General features: G+C 42.8%; 1 protein-coding gene across 1 annotated transcript in view; it reads left to right on the top strand.

Moving 5' to 3' along the window:
• Positions 1 to 16,042, top strand: part of prdm16 (PR domain containing 16) — a 159,471-nt gene that overhangs the window by 137,998 nt on the left and 5,431 nt on the right. The window contains exons 4-13 of the mRNA XM_044037579.1: positions 333 to 473; positions 5,895 to 5,997; positions 9,463 to 9,664; positions 9,763 to 9,910; positions 10,103 to 10,256; positions 10,849 to 12,502; positions 12,682 to 12,766; positions 14,904 to 15,076; positions 15,166 to 15,243; positions 15,805 to 15,974. Of these exons, the coding sequence (XP_043893514.1) occupies positions 333 to 473; positions 5,895 to 5,997; positions 9,463 to 9,664; positions 9,763 to 9,910; positions 10,103 to 10,256; positions 10,849 to 12,502; positions 12,682 to 12,766; positions 14,904 to 15,076; positions 15,166 to 15,243; positions 15,805 to 15,974 (2,908 nt within the window). The remainder of the gene's footprint in view (positions 1 to 332; positions 474 to 5,894; positions 5,998 to 9,462; positions 9,665 to 9,762; positions 9,911 to 10,102; positions 10,257 to 10,848; positions 12,503 to 12,681; positions 12,767 to 14,903; positions 15,077 to 15,165; positions 15,244 to 15,804; positions 15,975 to 16,042) is intronic.

Genomic DNA, 16,042 nt, shown 5'->3' with positions numbered 1-16,042 from the left:
CACAGTCGGTCTACTCCTTCCTCATTTCACCTCCTTTCCCTCCTCTAGTTGTCAGGACTGACAAGGTTAGGTGGCCCTAACACCCACTGACATGTTGCCTCTGTGTATCTTAAGGTTGACTGACATCAAACTCCTGGCATTGCCTTCTTAAACCGCGATGTGCCCGTTTCAAATGTTAACATTTTCACTACCTCACTCCTCCTTGGAAAATGTAATTTTAGGAAATATGAGTGATTTGGCAGGTGATGGCTAACCTGTTGTTTGTCATGAATATTTTTCAACCCTGTTTTTCTTTTTTCTTTTTTTTAATACAACCTGTCACTCTCCAACAGGTGGTGGACGACATGGGAAACGTCAAGTTTGCACTGGACACAGGCCCGGACGCCATCAGCAACAGCTGGCTCAAATACATCCGCTGTGCCCCTTCATTTGAGGAGCAGAACCTCAGCGCCTGTCACCTCACTGGAGACCAGGTGAGTGATGTGACTGAGATGTCCTGGCTGGGTTTTTGCTCCAGTGAAGAGCGAGACGGGGCAATGTTTTCGAGAAGAGGCGGAGCCGATGTGGGTGGATAGGCAGAGACGGCTGTTGCTGCCTCCTATCCACCGAGAGATCCACACTCCGTTGATCCGTGTGAAAGTGTATGAGCGTTCTTGCATTTGTTCGTGTGTAAGTGTTTACCATTGTGGCAGCAAAATGTGTGCACTGGTAATGACCAAGGAATGACTCTATTGTGTGTCGGTGGCTGGGCCAGTTGCCAGCACTGTTAGGAAATGACCCATGTATAGAGGCTGAAGAATAGCCTGACACTTCTGAGTGGCATAATAACCATTATCCAAAGGCATGGTCTTCTTCTGGCTGTGGAGGCAGCAGTTTGTCTCCGCCCCCTCTCAACCCCTCCCCTCTCTCTCTCTAAAGACACACGGATAGGGCATCAGCCGCTTTTGGAAAGATTCCCAGCCAGTACCCATAAAACCCCAACTGCTTAACTAGGCTCTAACCCCAACCCCATGTGCCACAACTTAGTGCTGCAGTATATCACTTTATTTCTGCCGAAGCCTCTCTCGCTCTCTTTTTTTATTTATTTTTTATTTAACTGTTTAGATGCTTCAGTTCGGACTACGGTAACAATTCACACTCAGGTTTTTGGGTTTTTTTAAGTACAGTATATGACACATTGATGGACACCAACATGTAAATATGCCATTGACTAATTTACATTAGAAGTCCCTTGGCAGGTTGATGGAATAAAATGAGTTTCCTATGAACATACACAATAAAAAAAAACATAGCAATCATTATTTATATATATATATATATATATGTATACTGTATATTTATATATGATTGATTTATATTTACATACACACACACACACAGCACTGTGCAAAAGCAAGTTTAACTCATACAACATGTGCATGTATTGCGGAAGCATGTCTTCAATAAAGCTGGCGTAACAGGCCTTTTTCACAGTAGATATTTTTTAACATGAAATAGTAGGACAAACGCACATTTTACGTTCCACTCCAGGTTTATGAGAGTCAGAGTCGTGCTGTTATTCAGGTGTAAGGGCAGGTCATGCTAAATATTTGACACTTTAACCTGTAGAAGCAGTTTTTTTCTGTTATTTTAAAACGTAATTATACTATATATATAATGGTCATTATAGCATTTGCTAAAACCACAACTCTAATGACCTAAGACTTTTGCACAACACGGTAACATGAGAAGAGTAGTAACGACAGTAACCAAATGCATCGATATAACTTGCCTGTGTTTCCACATTCTTGTCACTCCACTTGTATTTGGTGCCTAATCCCTGCCAACATGGCTCTTTCTCCCTCCTGTCCTGGTCTCTAGCTGCCTGTTCCTCACTGCCTTTGTCTTCCCTCTCTGTCTTCATGTCTCGATCTGCCACCTGTCACTCTGTCACACAGAGGGGACAGTCTAGTGTGTCTGTTTAAGCTTCAGACATTAAGCTTGACCGATAGAGAGAAAGGGGGCTCGGACCCAGTGAGAGCGTGAGCACACACACACACACACACACACACACACACACACAGGGGCCTCTGAGATTGACAAGCACCAATTGGCAGGCAACACCAACCCACTTAATCCTTTTAAGATTTTCACATCAGTGCCCCCTGCCACTGCCACACAATATCAAAGAAAGAATCAGGGCACCGGTGAAAAGTGTGGAGAATTATCACACACAGAAAAAGCCACGTGCATCATTGCTTTTTGATGTTTTTTGTGGTTGCTTGTACGTAGCGCACGACTTTGCTTTTGTTTGTCTTGCCATTTGCTCGGTGTAGTGGCTCACAGGTATGACCCTATCATTTATTTACAAACACCACACACACACACACACAGCCACTCAGAGGTAAAATGTATAATTTAAGAGACTATTTTTGTTTTTTATTGTGATGACATGCACAATGCATGAGTTTATGGAAATATGTGCACACGGGGCAAATTCAAATGCATGGAGAAACCTTTTAAAAAAAACCCAAGTGGATAATTTATTTGTTTATTTGTCTGCCATTAATGATGTACGAAGAACACATGTATGTATGATCATGCATCATTTAGATATATATGGTCGTGCAGTAATTTGGTGTGTGGTTTGGTGTGTGTGTGTGTGTGTGTGATTGAGAAGAGATGTAATAGTGTTTTGTTTTATCAGACAATAGCCATGCTGTTATTCTGTTCCTCTCAATCAGTCATCTGTATGGTTGTTTCAAAACAGCTCTTCTGGTTGCAGTTTCATCCTGTAATGCAATGTTAACCATTGCATGGCTGAACAACACAAACAACACAGCCTGTGTGTCTGTTTGAGTCAGTTTACCACAATAAAATGGCCCCCGTTCATTAAGAAGCACCAGTGTCAACAATCATGCTGAACCGTGTGTAAGCGAGCACATTCAGCAGTTCCAAGGCCTTTAGTTGCATCTTAGTGAAGGAAATGATGGAGAGAGTGTGTGTGTGTGTTTGTGTGTGTGTGTGTGGGGACATGGGGTTTTGAAGAGAAGATGAACCTTGTCCACCTTCTTGTCAGTCCTTCATCCTCTTTTGTGTTTTGGAGTGGAGCCCTTTCCAACAGTGTTTGATCTGCCCCTTCTACCGCAGACTGATCCATCAATAAACAGACACTGGTGTGTGTGTGTGTGTGTGTCTGTGTGTGTGTGTGTGTGTGTGTGTGTGTCTGTGTGTGTCTGTGTGTGTATGTATGAAGTCACTGTGGGGGATTATTGCTGGCCCTACGGCTGGCATTGATCGATGAGGCATCTGTCCCCTAAACACTGGACAGAGATGGGAAGGCATCAAGACACATCTGAGTGTGCTGGCCTTACTGTAGAACACACACACATGTTTGTGTGTGTGTGTTTGCAGAAATTACAAAGATTAATATTTGTAATTAATAATTACTAAAATGTTTAACTGGCTTTATTCATTAATTAAAAAGGGTGGGAAAAAAGTGGAAAAATTGTGTATTTAATAATAACAAGCAATTTCATGAGATTATACATTTTGTATGTTGTATTTTGCATGTACAAATTGTGCAGGAATTTATTTAATATGTCTTTGTGTTATTTATTCAGTCTTTATTATTATTATTATTATTATTATTATTATTATTGTTATTATTATTATTTATTCTTTATTTAGCCAGGGAGGTTCCGTTGAGATTAAAGATCTCTTCTTCCAAGACCTTCCAGGACCATATTCATGTCATGTTTCGTGCTAAAATTTATAAACATTTTATTTTCATATTAAATTAATTTGCTAGGTAAAGTAAAAACAAAAAAACAAAACAAAAAAACACAACACATTAATAACCAGTTAGAAATATGTAAAGGTTTAAATGAGACCATTTCATTTTTCACAAAGTCTATTAAAGATACTTTAAAAATAAAAATAAATATTCTGTCAAAGTGCAAGAAACATTTCCAAGGAAAAGTTCAGTCAGTCAGTCCATGGATGGGGTCATTTTCTCTATCTATACATTCTTACAGTGCGAGTACATGCACGTATCCGTGCTGTAACCGTGAGTTCAAGTCTGTCGGACTGTCTTATCCATTATTTACATTAATAATAGATTTATCAAGCGGTCAAAGCGGCCATTGGGATCGGAGATGCGGGGAGGGGTCTGCGCCGCAGATCCCTCAATCCTTTTGGCTGGAGATAAGACGAGGAGGAGTGGCCGACGGGTAACCGAGGGAGCACCGAGGGGCATTAGGGAATCACTAATGAGAGAGAGAGAGTCTGACAGAGAGAGAGAGAGAGAGGGACAGAAAGAGAGAGCGAGAGAGAGAGAGGAGAGAGAGAGAGACTCATCATCGCCATCAAAGACGCTCTCACTTGACTAGATTAGAGAGAAGCGCAGCAGAGGAGCGCCAGCCTTCATCCAGACGCACGGAGCGATAACCAAGTGTCCGCAGCGCGTAGGCTGCTCCGCGACCTTTCTCCTCCTCCTCCTCCTCCTCCTCTCCCCGGCCCTGTGCGCCCCAGCGCCGCGCTCCTTCCCGGTAGATCTACTATGGGTTGTGTCGCCAACTCCTCCGGGACTGAAGTGCTTCTGCAGCTGGAGGCTCTCCGCAGCGCCGCGCAACTTTCTCAACTCTTGCGTCTCACGGAGAAAAGAAAGGTCAGGTCGAAAAAGTGTAGAGAGGCTGTCCGATTCTGTGTGTGTGTGTGTGTGTGTGTGTGTGTGTGGCCTGTAACTGTTGTTAACAATAGTGATGATAATTCTAACAGTAATGGAAACTATACGATCAATTGTTTTACCCTGGTCCTGGTGTCATCCTAATATCACTAAGTCTTGGAAGTTGTTTTCCACAGCCTTTTTCTCAGTGTGTGTGTGTGTGTGTGTGTGTGTGTGCACCGGTGACAAAGTTGGATTAGTGCAGAGCGCCCCCATGTGTTCAGGGAGCATGCAGTTTAAGTTAATGTCCTGTGCGCTGTGGTTTATTTTGATGCTGCAAAAATGTTCACCTTTTATGTTAATGGTGACACTGTTCGATTAATATTCCACACACTGTGTGTGTGTGTGTGTGCGCGTGTGTGCGTGTGTGTGTCTGTGTGTGGGGGGGATCTCGTTGCTGTATGTGGGCCTGCTGTATGTGGTAGACTGCAGACTGGCCCGGATTTTGCCTTAAATGAGTTCTTCTTTTATTCTCAGTTGTCCTCGTATTTACTTGCACCTTAAACACGTTTTTAAAAGCCAGGAATAATTCAATAATTGATGCTCGACCACACTGTGAACGGATTCATCACAGCAACTGTTTTAAAATCCCGACTTTTCCCCGATTTGTTGCAGCAGTAAAAAAAACAACAACAACGCTCAAGCAGCTGTTTGATGTTTTTATGTTCTTTTCACTGACCCCGTTTTTAACAACATTATTCATAACGTTTGCTTCTTTTTTTCTGCATTTGCTATAATAAATGTTTGTGTGATTTATTTCAAAATAACACAGAAAAAACTGTGTTTATTGTTTTTATTTGATTACTTAATCATGGGGTTAATTATTTGAGTGTTTTATGTTTGATTTTATTTTTAAATTTATGTATTTATTTTTATAACACTCGAGTAAATGTGGTGTATTTAAATAACCTCTAAGGGCTCGACTTTTAATTGGAGTTGTGCAAATAAATTGTAAAATAGTGTGGACATATATCAGAGGACATGTGATCCTCTATAACTCGAGTTAATATAGTTTAGTTAAAGTCGTTTTATTTGCTTATTACCAACCATATTAATATGCTAATATTATCAATTCCAACACAAGGTCCTCCCGTTAACTGCAATAATAAATGTAAGAGGCCAGACTTATTAATTCCACCTTGACCTTAAGTTAACGTCTTTCGCTCTCTCTCTCTCTCTCACTCCGCAGATTTATTATAAAGCTGTGCGGGACATTGAAGCAGGGGAGGAGCTTTTAGTGTATATGAAGGACGGCATTTTCCCCGAGGGATCCATGGCACCAAACCTACAAGGTAAGATTAATGCGCGTCATTAGCGCACATTTTAAACAAACTCTAAGCTGCATCGTGTGCTGCTCCAAACTCCGTTAACGTGACGAGGGGTAACACACACACACACACACACAACCCATTTGTTATTATTCTTATTATCATTTTCTTTCCCCCAAAAAATGTGAATTATTCGAATCATAAATGTCCAATATTAAAGAAATAAATGCCGCATCAAAGCGTCAGACTGAAGGCCGCTGTGCAGGGTCCAGTCATTTAAACCAGACCTGCCAGTGCTGACATGGTGCTGTAATAATAAGAAGCCTCTTTGCCCAAAACGCCATTTTAGTGCGTTATCTGGCTCTTATTGTATTCCCTAATGGGTTGAACATTTTTTTAATAGACCAAATAGAAAATATTGGAATGCAAAAAAAAGAAGAAAAACAAAACACTTGTGGAATAAAAAAAAAAAATATCGGTGATTTAAATTGCGGAAATGATGGTGAACTCTTGTTATTTGAGTTAAATTCTGTTTGTCAGTGCACTTTGACCTGCACTGTCAGACTCAGTCTGATTATGATGCCAAAGAGAATCGGATCAACGCAAAAGAAAAACATAATAATGTAGACCCCAAAATGAACGGCACGTGCTTAAGACGTGGCAGTAGTCAAGATTAATTAATGTTCACGATTTAACAATGTGTTTATTTTGGCCTATATATGTATATGTGTGTGTGTGTGTGTGCGCGCGCGCGCGTGTACAGTCACTTTAATCTTATAGAGACTTAAGACTCGTGGCTATTTAAAATACATACATGTGACGATGAGACGGTTCATTTCTATGTATTTTGTCATTGATTGTTTTGCGGTTATAACTGTAAAATGCGCAGGAGGATCGCGCATGTGCTCAGAGCTGGCCGCAAATAGTCTCACATTTCAGAGCGCGTCACATTGGTAGTCTCTCTCTCTCTCTCTCTCTCTCTCCCCCTCTGTAACCGGACTCACGCGCTCCCTGGCTTTCATCCGTGTCTCCATATACGTCAGGCTGAATATGTTCAATATTTTATCTCATCATAATCTGACTGGGACAGCTGCTCAATGTTGAGCTGCATTGGCTTTTCTTTCCAAGTTCACTTGTGCGTAAAAAGGGTCACTGTTCTGCTGCATTTCTTTAGACATCTTGGACTTACTGTGATGATGTAGACTGTTGTCAGGCAACACGGATGAAAAATAACCCTACTGTTCTTACTCGTCATCGATAATGAAATGATGGAAGGAGAACGGGGTGTCGTGCAGGTTATGCACACTTCTCAAATCAGTAAGCAAACTCAAGCTCAACTAGATTATGGATCAAAACCAAAGTGGTTTTTGTAGGTATGTCAAAGATGGAGCGCACCTCTGAATGATTTGTTCATTTCCTCTGTGAGTGGAGGGAGGCAGCGAGAGAAAGAGTCACTCCACCTGCAGGGTGTGTGTGTGTGTTCGTGATAGAGATGGATGAAGAAGGCAAAAACAAAATGTTCAACCGCCGTTTGAAGACATTTGTGTAGGAGTGAGAAGGGAAAATAGAAAGAGAGGAGGTCATGGAGAGCTGTCCTCTTACTGTAGGGATCAAAGTCTCTGTTTTGTCTGTGTGTTTGTGTAAATGTGTGCCAGAGATAGAGAGAGAGAGAGACAAAGGTAGTGTAGCAGGGCTGAGTCGGAGCTTGGCAGTGCAGTCCTGCTCTCTGTGTCTGGCTTATCAGAGAAGGAATTTGAAGTAGAGGACTTGAGGAGTCCCCCGAGACCTCACCCATGCTCCCAGATTAGCTGCTAAACTGCACATAATTGTGCTTCCCTTCGTCTCCCAGAGAGCTATTAGTCTCCCCTTTATAACCCCCACCCTTCCACCCCATCCTAACCCAACCTCTCAGACCAGACTTACTGAGAAAAAAAAACACCACACACACAGGCACGCTGATACACACGCAAAGTCCCCTCCATTTACGCGTACCCTCACTGAAACGCGTCTCACATGCACGAGTATCCACTCGGATGGTTTGTCACCAGCCCTGTTTCAGTTGCAAAAAGGGACTTTACATGCTACGTTTGTGATGCTGACAGAGAAAAAGTACCAGCGTGTTAAAATGCGTTGTGCTTCACATCAACTCACATCCAGCTCTCGCAGAAAAAGACTCACTCTTTGTGTGACGTGTGCACACTGGTGTCAGAGTGAGCCAGTTAGTTTAGCATTTGAGCTTGGTGTAATGGGCCATTGACCGAGAGGTCATTTATCCTTTTCCCCAAGGTTAGACACATTGATGTTGCTACACTAATGCCCTTTTAATGTGTCCAAGACGTTCCAGCTGGATAAACGGTCACAGAGAGTAGAAAACAGGTGAGCAATGCACTGTAAGTCCTTTTGGATAAAACCCATTTAGTACAGCTTGAAATGATGGATGGCTGTGTGTGGTGCGTTGGGACACCTAGACAGGTCAGCTCAAGTGTTGGCTGCTTTGTCAGGGAAGGTTTGGGCAGGTTGATGCTGAAATCACCATGGGGTTGGCGCCACCATGCCCCTGCTTACCTCTGTTCCGTGTGCCTCATTCTGTTTGGAATATGCTCACATAAACACATGGACACTTAAACACACAGTCACGCCTCGGCACAAAGACACTCCGCTGGGCTTTCCCCTGATATGTTGAACTTGGCATCTCACTCAGGAACTGGCTATTGAAAAAGCTGGCCTGAGTTTTATGCGTTTGACCTTGGTGGTGAGAAGTATTGTAAAGGTTATCAACATGGAAGGGGAAGACCTGCCCCTATTGTTTCCCCTGTGTGCTATTACACCAACAGTCTCCAGCAAATACTTGCCTTAACAAGCAATTAGCTGTGTTAATGAAGGCTACGTTTCACTGCTAATTGATTTCCATTTTATGTGAATGTCAATTACAGGATTGTTCCTTGAATGAGAGTCTATTTAGCTGTAACTAACACAGAGATAGGTAGTACACGTTTGTTCCTGTTAAGAACTATCGACAGATTTTATAGACGGTTTGTTCTTTATCTTCAGGAGGAACATAAATATCAAGGATAGATACGCTGTGCACAGCTAGGTTGTTATTGTCCGGACTCCCATAGGATGCAGTCCTATGTTTGCTTACATTAAAACCCAGCCTTTTCCACCTGCAAAAATATACAAATAATGTAGTTCAGGAAAAAGGAAGGAGGAAGTTGGAGTTGAATTGAAGAATTTGTGCCTTTCTAGAAGAAAATAGCCTTTAAAAAAATGTTAACCTGGGAAAATATAGTTTTGACAATTTGAATGAATAATAATATTGCAATTTAAAAAAAATAATAATGTTTAACACTGTTTATAATTACATTTAAAATGTATTTCATGTCTTATTTATATCGTTACAGGTGCAGTTAAGATACACTTCAATGGAAATGAAGCATTTCAGTGAATTGTGTGATGGCTAAACACATCTGTGTGTGTGTTTGTGTGTAGACGAGCAGATGTACCGCTGTGAAGACTGCGATGAGCTCTTCTCCTCGACACTTGACCTACGGCGGCACCAGAAGTATTCATGCACCAGCGCGGGCTCCATCTTTGACTCACTGAGAGAGGATTTCAAACAGGAGCGCGAGGACAGCGACGAGCCCGTCCACGAGTGTAAAGACTGTGAGAAGATCTTCCCAAATGAGTACAGGTATATAGGCGCATATAATGACCAATTTTTTTGGCACACTTGCAATTCCATGTATCCTACAAGGACGTTACTGATCAACTTGTCCTCTCTTCATCAAGTCTGGGCCAACATATGATAGTCCATACAGAAGAGAGGGAATACAAGTGTGACCAGTGTCCGAAAGCCTTTAACTGGAAGTCCAACCTCATCCGTCACCAGATGTCACATGATAGTGGAAAGCGCTTTGAGTGTGAAAACTGTGATAAGGTACAGCATACCCGGCACGTAAGTTGTGCACAGGACACACAAAAGCTGTATCTGCTTCAGAAATTCTGCTGGTCTTCTTTTAAATGTTTTGATTCATAGTTTTCACCAGACATAAACTGTGTCATTCTAAAACAACAGTGTACTTTTTAAAACAAATGAACTGTATTTTTATGCACCTCTTTCAAATTGCAGGTGTTCACAGATCCCAGCAACCTTCAGCGCCACATCCGCTCGCAGCACGTGGGGGCACGTGCACACACATGTCCTGAGTGTGGCAAGACATTTGCCACCTCGTCAGGCCTCAAGCAGCATAAGCACATCCACAGCAGTGTCAAACCCTTTATCTGTAAGTTAGAGCATTGGAGAAGTTAATGATGCTTTTATTTCTGACAGTCATTTTTTTTTAATGCCTCTTTTCCTTTTCTTTTTACCCCATCTACCTCTGCATGATCCACTCGTCTCTTTCTTTTCCGTTTTACAGCAGCTGCTTCCATTTTTTTGAACCATGCACGCATGCCCAAAATCATATCTGCATTGACCCATTCACATGTGCTTTTGTATTAAGGTGTTATGATACTTTACAATAATAAAAATAGCAAATGTGAATTATGTGGCTCATAATTATGAACCTGAGAATGTTTTTCTGTGTTTAAGGTCATGACATTGCACGATCCTTCTTCTCCTTCTATATGAATTTAGTCATTTGTCAAAAAAATAAAAAAAAAATCTAAGCAGATGCAGTATATTAGGAATATTTTAGTTGTTTTGATTTGCAGAATGAATGTTTGGCCTCTTCTACAGAAGCCTCATTTTTAAAGCAATTTCATCTGTTTCCATTCTGATATATGTGTTGAAGTTGATTTGGTGTTCACAGTTAGAGACAGTGTTAAAATGGGTTTAACCAGGCCCTGATGGGCTGTGTCTTTTTGTTCCCCCAGGCGAGGTGTGCCACAAATCCTACACCCAGTTCTCCAACCTCTGCCGCCACAAGCGCATGCATGCTGACTGCCGCACCCAGATCAAGTGTAAGGACTGTGGGCAATTGTTCAGCACTACCTCCTCCCTTAACAAGCACCGCCGCTTCTGTGAGGGCAAAAATCATTATGGGTCTCCTGGAGGGATGTTCAACCCTGGCATCCCCATGAGCTCCAGCCCAATCCTGGCAAAGGCAAAGTCCCATCACCCTCACCTTCCAGGTCTAAACCAGTCAGGTTTGGGATTCGCTGACTACTTTCCCTCCCGACCTCACCATCACACTGGCTTACCCTTTTCCCCAGGACCCCACGGCTTCCCATCCCTCCCACATGGTTTCCCAGGTATCTTTCCACCATCACTGTATCCGCGACCACCTTTATTGCCGGCTAGTCCATTGATAAAGAGCCCATTGGGAAGCAGCAGTCAAGAGGTGAAGCTGCCTCGGAGTCCCCTAGATGCACCTCCAATGTCCCTGGTTAGCTCAACAAACAGCAATGGAGGTAATAGTATGAGTCAGGCAGAAGAGAAGGAGAAAGAGAACAAACTGGATTTGTCATCTAGCGGAGAAGTCAAGCCAAAATCTAAGATGGTAGACATGTCTGACGGTAGTGACCTTGAAGATGTTAACACCACAAGTGGGACAGATTTGGACACCACCACTGGTACTGCTTCAGGTGATGGTTCTGACCTAGAGAGCGATGGCGACAGTGAACGCGAGAGAAGTGGTAAAAGACGAAAACCATCTGGAGCCATATTAAGTCAAGAAGGCCACCAGTTAGAAGACACAACTAGTGCTTTGATATCAGCTGTGTCTAGTTCTGGAAACATCGCAATTGATCGTCCATTCTTCTCTTCAGCACCATCCCAACACTCCTTCTTCCCTCCCCCTGATGAGCAAGCCCTCCCTCCCTCCACTACAAATGCTAATGTGGTCACGACAGATTCTATCAAAGCCATTGCTTCTATTGCTGAGAAATATTTCGGTCCAGGTTTGATTGGTCTTCATCAGGAGAAGAAGATGGGTCCATTGCCCTACAATTCCATGTTTCCTTTCCAGTTCCTACCTAACTTCCATAACTCCCTCTATCCCTTCAGCGCCGATCGAGGTGCCCTCAACCCTAGTATGTTCTTTAAGGCAGAGCCCAAGTCACCTCACGAGCATCTTCACAAGATAGTTTCTGGGGCTCCAGGCACTCCTGTCTCCACAGCGGAGTCACCGTTTGATCTCACCACAAAATCCAAGGAGACCAAGTCATCTCTTCCCACCCCACCAAACCCCTCACACCCCAACAGTAGCACTGGGAGCAGTAGTGGACCTTTAGCAATATCAAGTGGTGAGGAGCAACCTTTGGACCTCAGCATTGGCAGTCGGAGCCGAGGTGGTCATAATGGCGTGGCAGGTGAGCCACAAAGTCGAAAGAACCACATGTATGGAGTCGGGAAGGGGGCCTTCATCAAGGATGAAACCCCAGCTGGTTTCCCACACCCCCAGTCCCAGTCAGTGCACCATTCCTCCATGCAGCACCAGCAGCCCCAGGCACAGCCGCATCAGCAACATCAACCACCACCCCTACACTATGCCAAGCCCTCAGCATTCTTCATGGACCCCATATACAGGTATTTCAGCCCCGATTAGATCAGAAACAACTATTGCCAAATAAATAACATCAAGTCCTTAACCTCTTAATGTTGACACATTGAAGAAGGTAGTGGTACTGTTGGTTAGTGTGTGGTTGGAGGCTGTAGATAAACCTGACCTTGGTACGTAACCCTCTGCCTTGTTGTTGGTCCAGCAGGGTGGAAAAGAGGAAGCTACTTGACCCTGTCGGAGCTCTGAAAGAAAAGTTCCTCAGGCCGTCACCGCCACTCTTCCATCCACAGGTAGACTTTCAACACACACACACATACACACAATGCAAAGCTGGATGGACACTTTGTGCAATCTTAGTAAGAAACCATAAGTGGTTGAACAAAAACTACAGCAAGGGAATACCAAACAGAGGAACTGACCTCCAGGTATTACATACAAGCTTATTATTCCCAGATGCTATCAACTATTATGTTCATACCATGTATTATGTGAAAATTCCTGACTCCTGCCTCCCACGCTGCAATAACCTGAATTGATAGGGGCCTATGCACCATCATTCCACAGTGTTGATGTTATTTTCTCAAGGGTTCTGTATGATTTCTTCCTTTGTTTATCAGATGGCGCCTGTGTACCTCGTCCTTTCTACCTTTTTCAGAAGACAGTCTGTTATTGCAGCCCCTTTGATAATCAGTGACATTGTTCGACTGTCCCTGGACCCTCCCCACCTCTACAAACCTTGATTGCAAGGAGTGATAGTATTAATAAAAGAAAGAATAATAACAATTTGATTCGTAACAAACTACCTCTCCTGGCCATGCTAAACTTAGTTGTGGCATTGTTTCATGTTCTCTGAGCCCACAGGCCAGCTAATAACTCAGTCCCCTCCAAGTTTTTTTCTCTGTGGCTGGCTGGCTGGCTAGATAATAGCAGCGTGTCCATCAAGGACATCCTGTGTTTGTGTCCAGGAGAATGGGGGGCTCTCGTTGGGGAAGCGGTTTAATCTGACCTGGAAATCTGTGTCCTCAATCAACTGTGACTTTGCAACACACACATTAATTTGGTGCATACACAGACAGATAAATGCATTTGCATATTTTTAATGTGTACACAGTGGTGCAAACTGTTTAATTACTTTGTTAAACTTCTGGGAAAATACCTTTGACCTTGTTTGTCTCGGTGACCTTGTGACACAAAGGAGAGTAACTCTCCTTTCAATTCTTGAAACCTCACAGTTTTGATGAATCAATAGTCATGAATGATCAATTTGTATGTGAAGTTCTCACAGGCTCCCATGGAAATACCTTTCATATCGGACCGTCTCAGCTCTGATTCCCCTAGTGATCTAAACACAATGCCACATCTAAATCAGTCTCATGATGAAATCACCCGCTCCACCCGTTCTCAGACTGCGTATAAACACTTCGAGACGGAGTGTCTATCCCTGTCTCTCCCGTCCCGTATTCACTTAAAAAGGAAGGACGTAAGCTGTTTTTGCCAAATAAACTTCTACATAACTGGACGCCTTTGTTCACAAGCTTCTAGGGGAAGCGCCTATCAGTTGGGGGTATTGCAAACTATATTGTACAGGTCCAATCAGAGTTCTTGAATGGCTCATTTAGCCAGTTTGCCAGCCTGCAACAGTAGCTTGGGCAGAGGAGGGTAAGACGGGGGGACGGGGGGGAGAACAAAGCAGTGGTTGAAGATGGAAGTGAGCGTGTACGTGGGGTGTGGTGGGGGGGAGGGGGGTGTACACGGGAGAAATGGTTCTTGAGAGCGATTGTGAAGGTGTTACAGGTCATGGAGGTGACTCGCCTTTGGAACAAACGACAAAGCTTACCACTGATATACTGCTTCCTCAAAGCTTCCGTTCTCTGTCTCTTTCCCTCGCTCCCTGTTTTCTTCTGACATTGTCTTTTTGTTTTCAGTGCTTTTTTTTCTGTTTGAACACAAACACACACATGCACACACACAGACACTTATATATACATATATTGTTTCTCTTGAGGTGTGATTAAAGGCCCAGAGTGGAAAATTGAGGTGAAAATATTTCAATTAGGCATAAATTGAAGATATGATTATACTCGTTTTTTTTTAGCATTAGCCAAATTTGCCTTTTTTTATGTCAAGAGCTGAGTCAGCTCTATGGAGGCCACCTTTTTGGACTACTATTTCTTTTAACAATAGCCCATAATAGACCTCTTTTGAGTTTTGATGCATAGGCTGCACGGGTTCTCCAACACACTTGAAAGGGAGGGGTGAGGTTGCTAAATGTTGAAATTCACATACTGTACCTTTAAAAGCTTGTCATTACAGGTTTAAAACGACACCCTTAATACAGTCATAATACTAATAAACTGGGGTTATTTAAAATTTAATAATGTCTTTAATCTCATCAAAACATTTGAACATACTTGGTTCTTTTTGCAGATGTCAGCCATGGAGACAATGACAGAGAAACTGGAGAGCTTTGGCGCATTAAAACTTGATGCACCGCCCAATTCACTGCAACATTCATCTCATCCACTGTTCAACTTCCGCTCGCCACCACCTTCTCTCTCAGACGCCATCCTCCGCAAGGGCAAGGAGCGCTACGCCTGCAGGTTCGTGTCACCGGCAGCCGGTCACTAACCACATGTAATTTAACAACTGTTTACAGTATGATGCTCATCTTTCTTCTCCTCCCTTTCAGGTACTGTGGGAAAATCTTCCCTCGTTCAGCAAACCTCACCAGGCACTTGCGGACACACACAGGGGAGCAACCCTACAGGTAATGTGTTTTATTTCATTTATTTTTTTATGTCTTTATGTCTGCTTGTTTGACTTTTTACACACTGCTGTCACATTTTCTGTGGGACTTTTTTTGTTGTTTTCAGTTTTGTTTTTCAAAATATGCAATCATTTATCTCACTTAGGAAAGTTAGGCAATCTGTGGGATTTTTATTAGATATCATACTAGACATGAGCAATCCTAGGGTAGATTTTCTTAATAAATAACGTCATAATACAATTCCATGTGTTTAAATGACATTCATTAAGGTAGCTGACCAGTAACCACAGCTATTCCTGCTCTAATTTTACTTATAGTAAGTGATTTCAGTATGTGTGTGTATGTACTGTATGTGATTGTACTGAGATCATTGCAAAAATGTCTAAATTTGCACTTTCTTTATAAGACCACAAGATCTTTTTTCAAAGGAGTTTCTTGCTCACCTCCAGTTATGGATCATGAAATCGCTATGAACACTTCTTCAGTACTTCAGTCCTTGCTCTCTGTGCCTCTCTGATTCAATTTTTACCCTCATCCATTTCTTTCGCTCTCTTTCGGCAGGTGTAAATACTGTGACCGCTCGTTCAGCATCTCATCCAATCTCCAACGTCACGTCCGCAACATCCATAACAAGGAGAAACCCTTCAAGTGTCACCTGTGCAACCGCTGCTTTGGTCAGCAAACCAACCTTGACCGCCATCTCAAAAAGCATGAGCACGAAAACATTCCTGGTCAGTTTGCAACGTGTGTGACTCAGTTTTCTCTGTGAGGCTTTGGAAGCTGAACTGCAGTTATAATG

Source organism: Solea senegalensis, linkage group LG11 (assembly GCF_019176455.1).
Source record: "Solea senegalensis isolate Sse05_10M linkage group LG11, IFAPA_SoseM_1, whole genome shotgun sequence".
Classification (NCBI taxonomy): Eukaryota; Metazoa; Chordata; class Actinopteri; order Pleuronectiformes; family Soleidae; genus Solea; species Solea senegalensis.
Note: the sequence above shows the minus strand (reverse complement) of the source record. Positions and strands in the feature narration are given on the sequence as shown.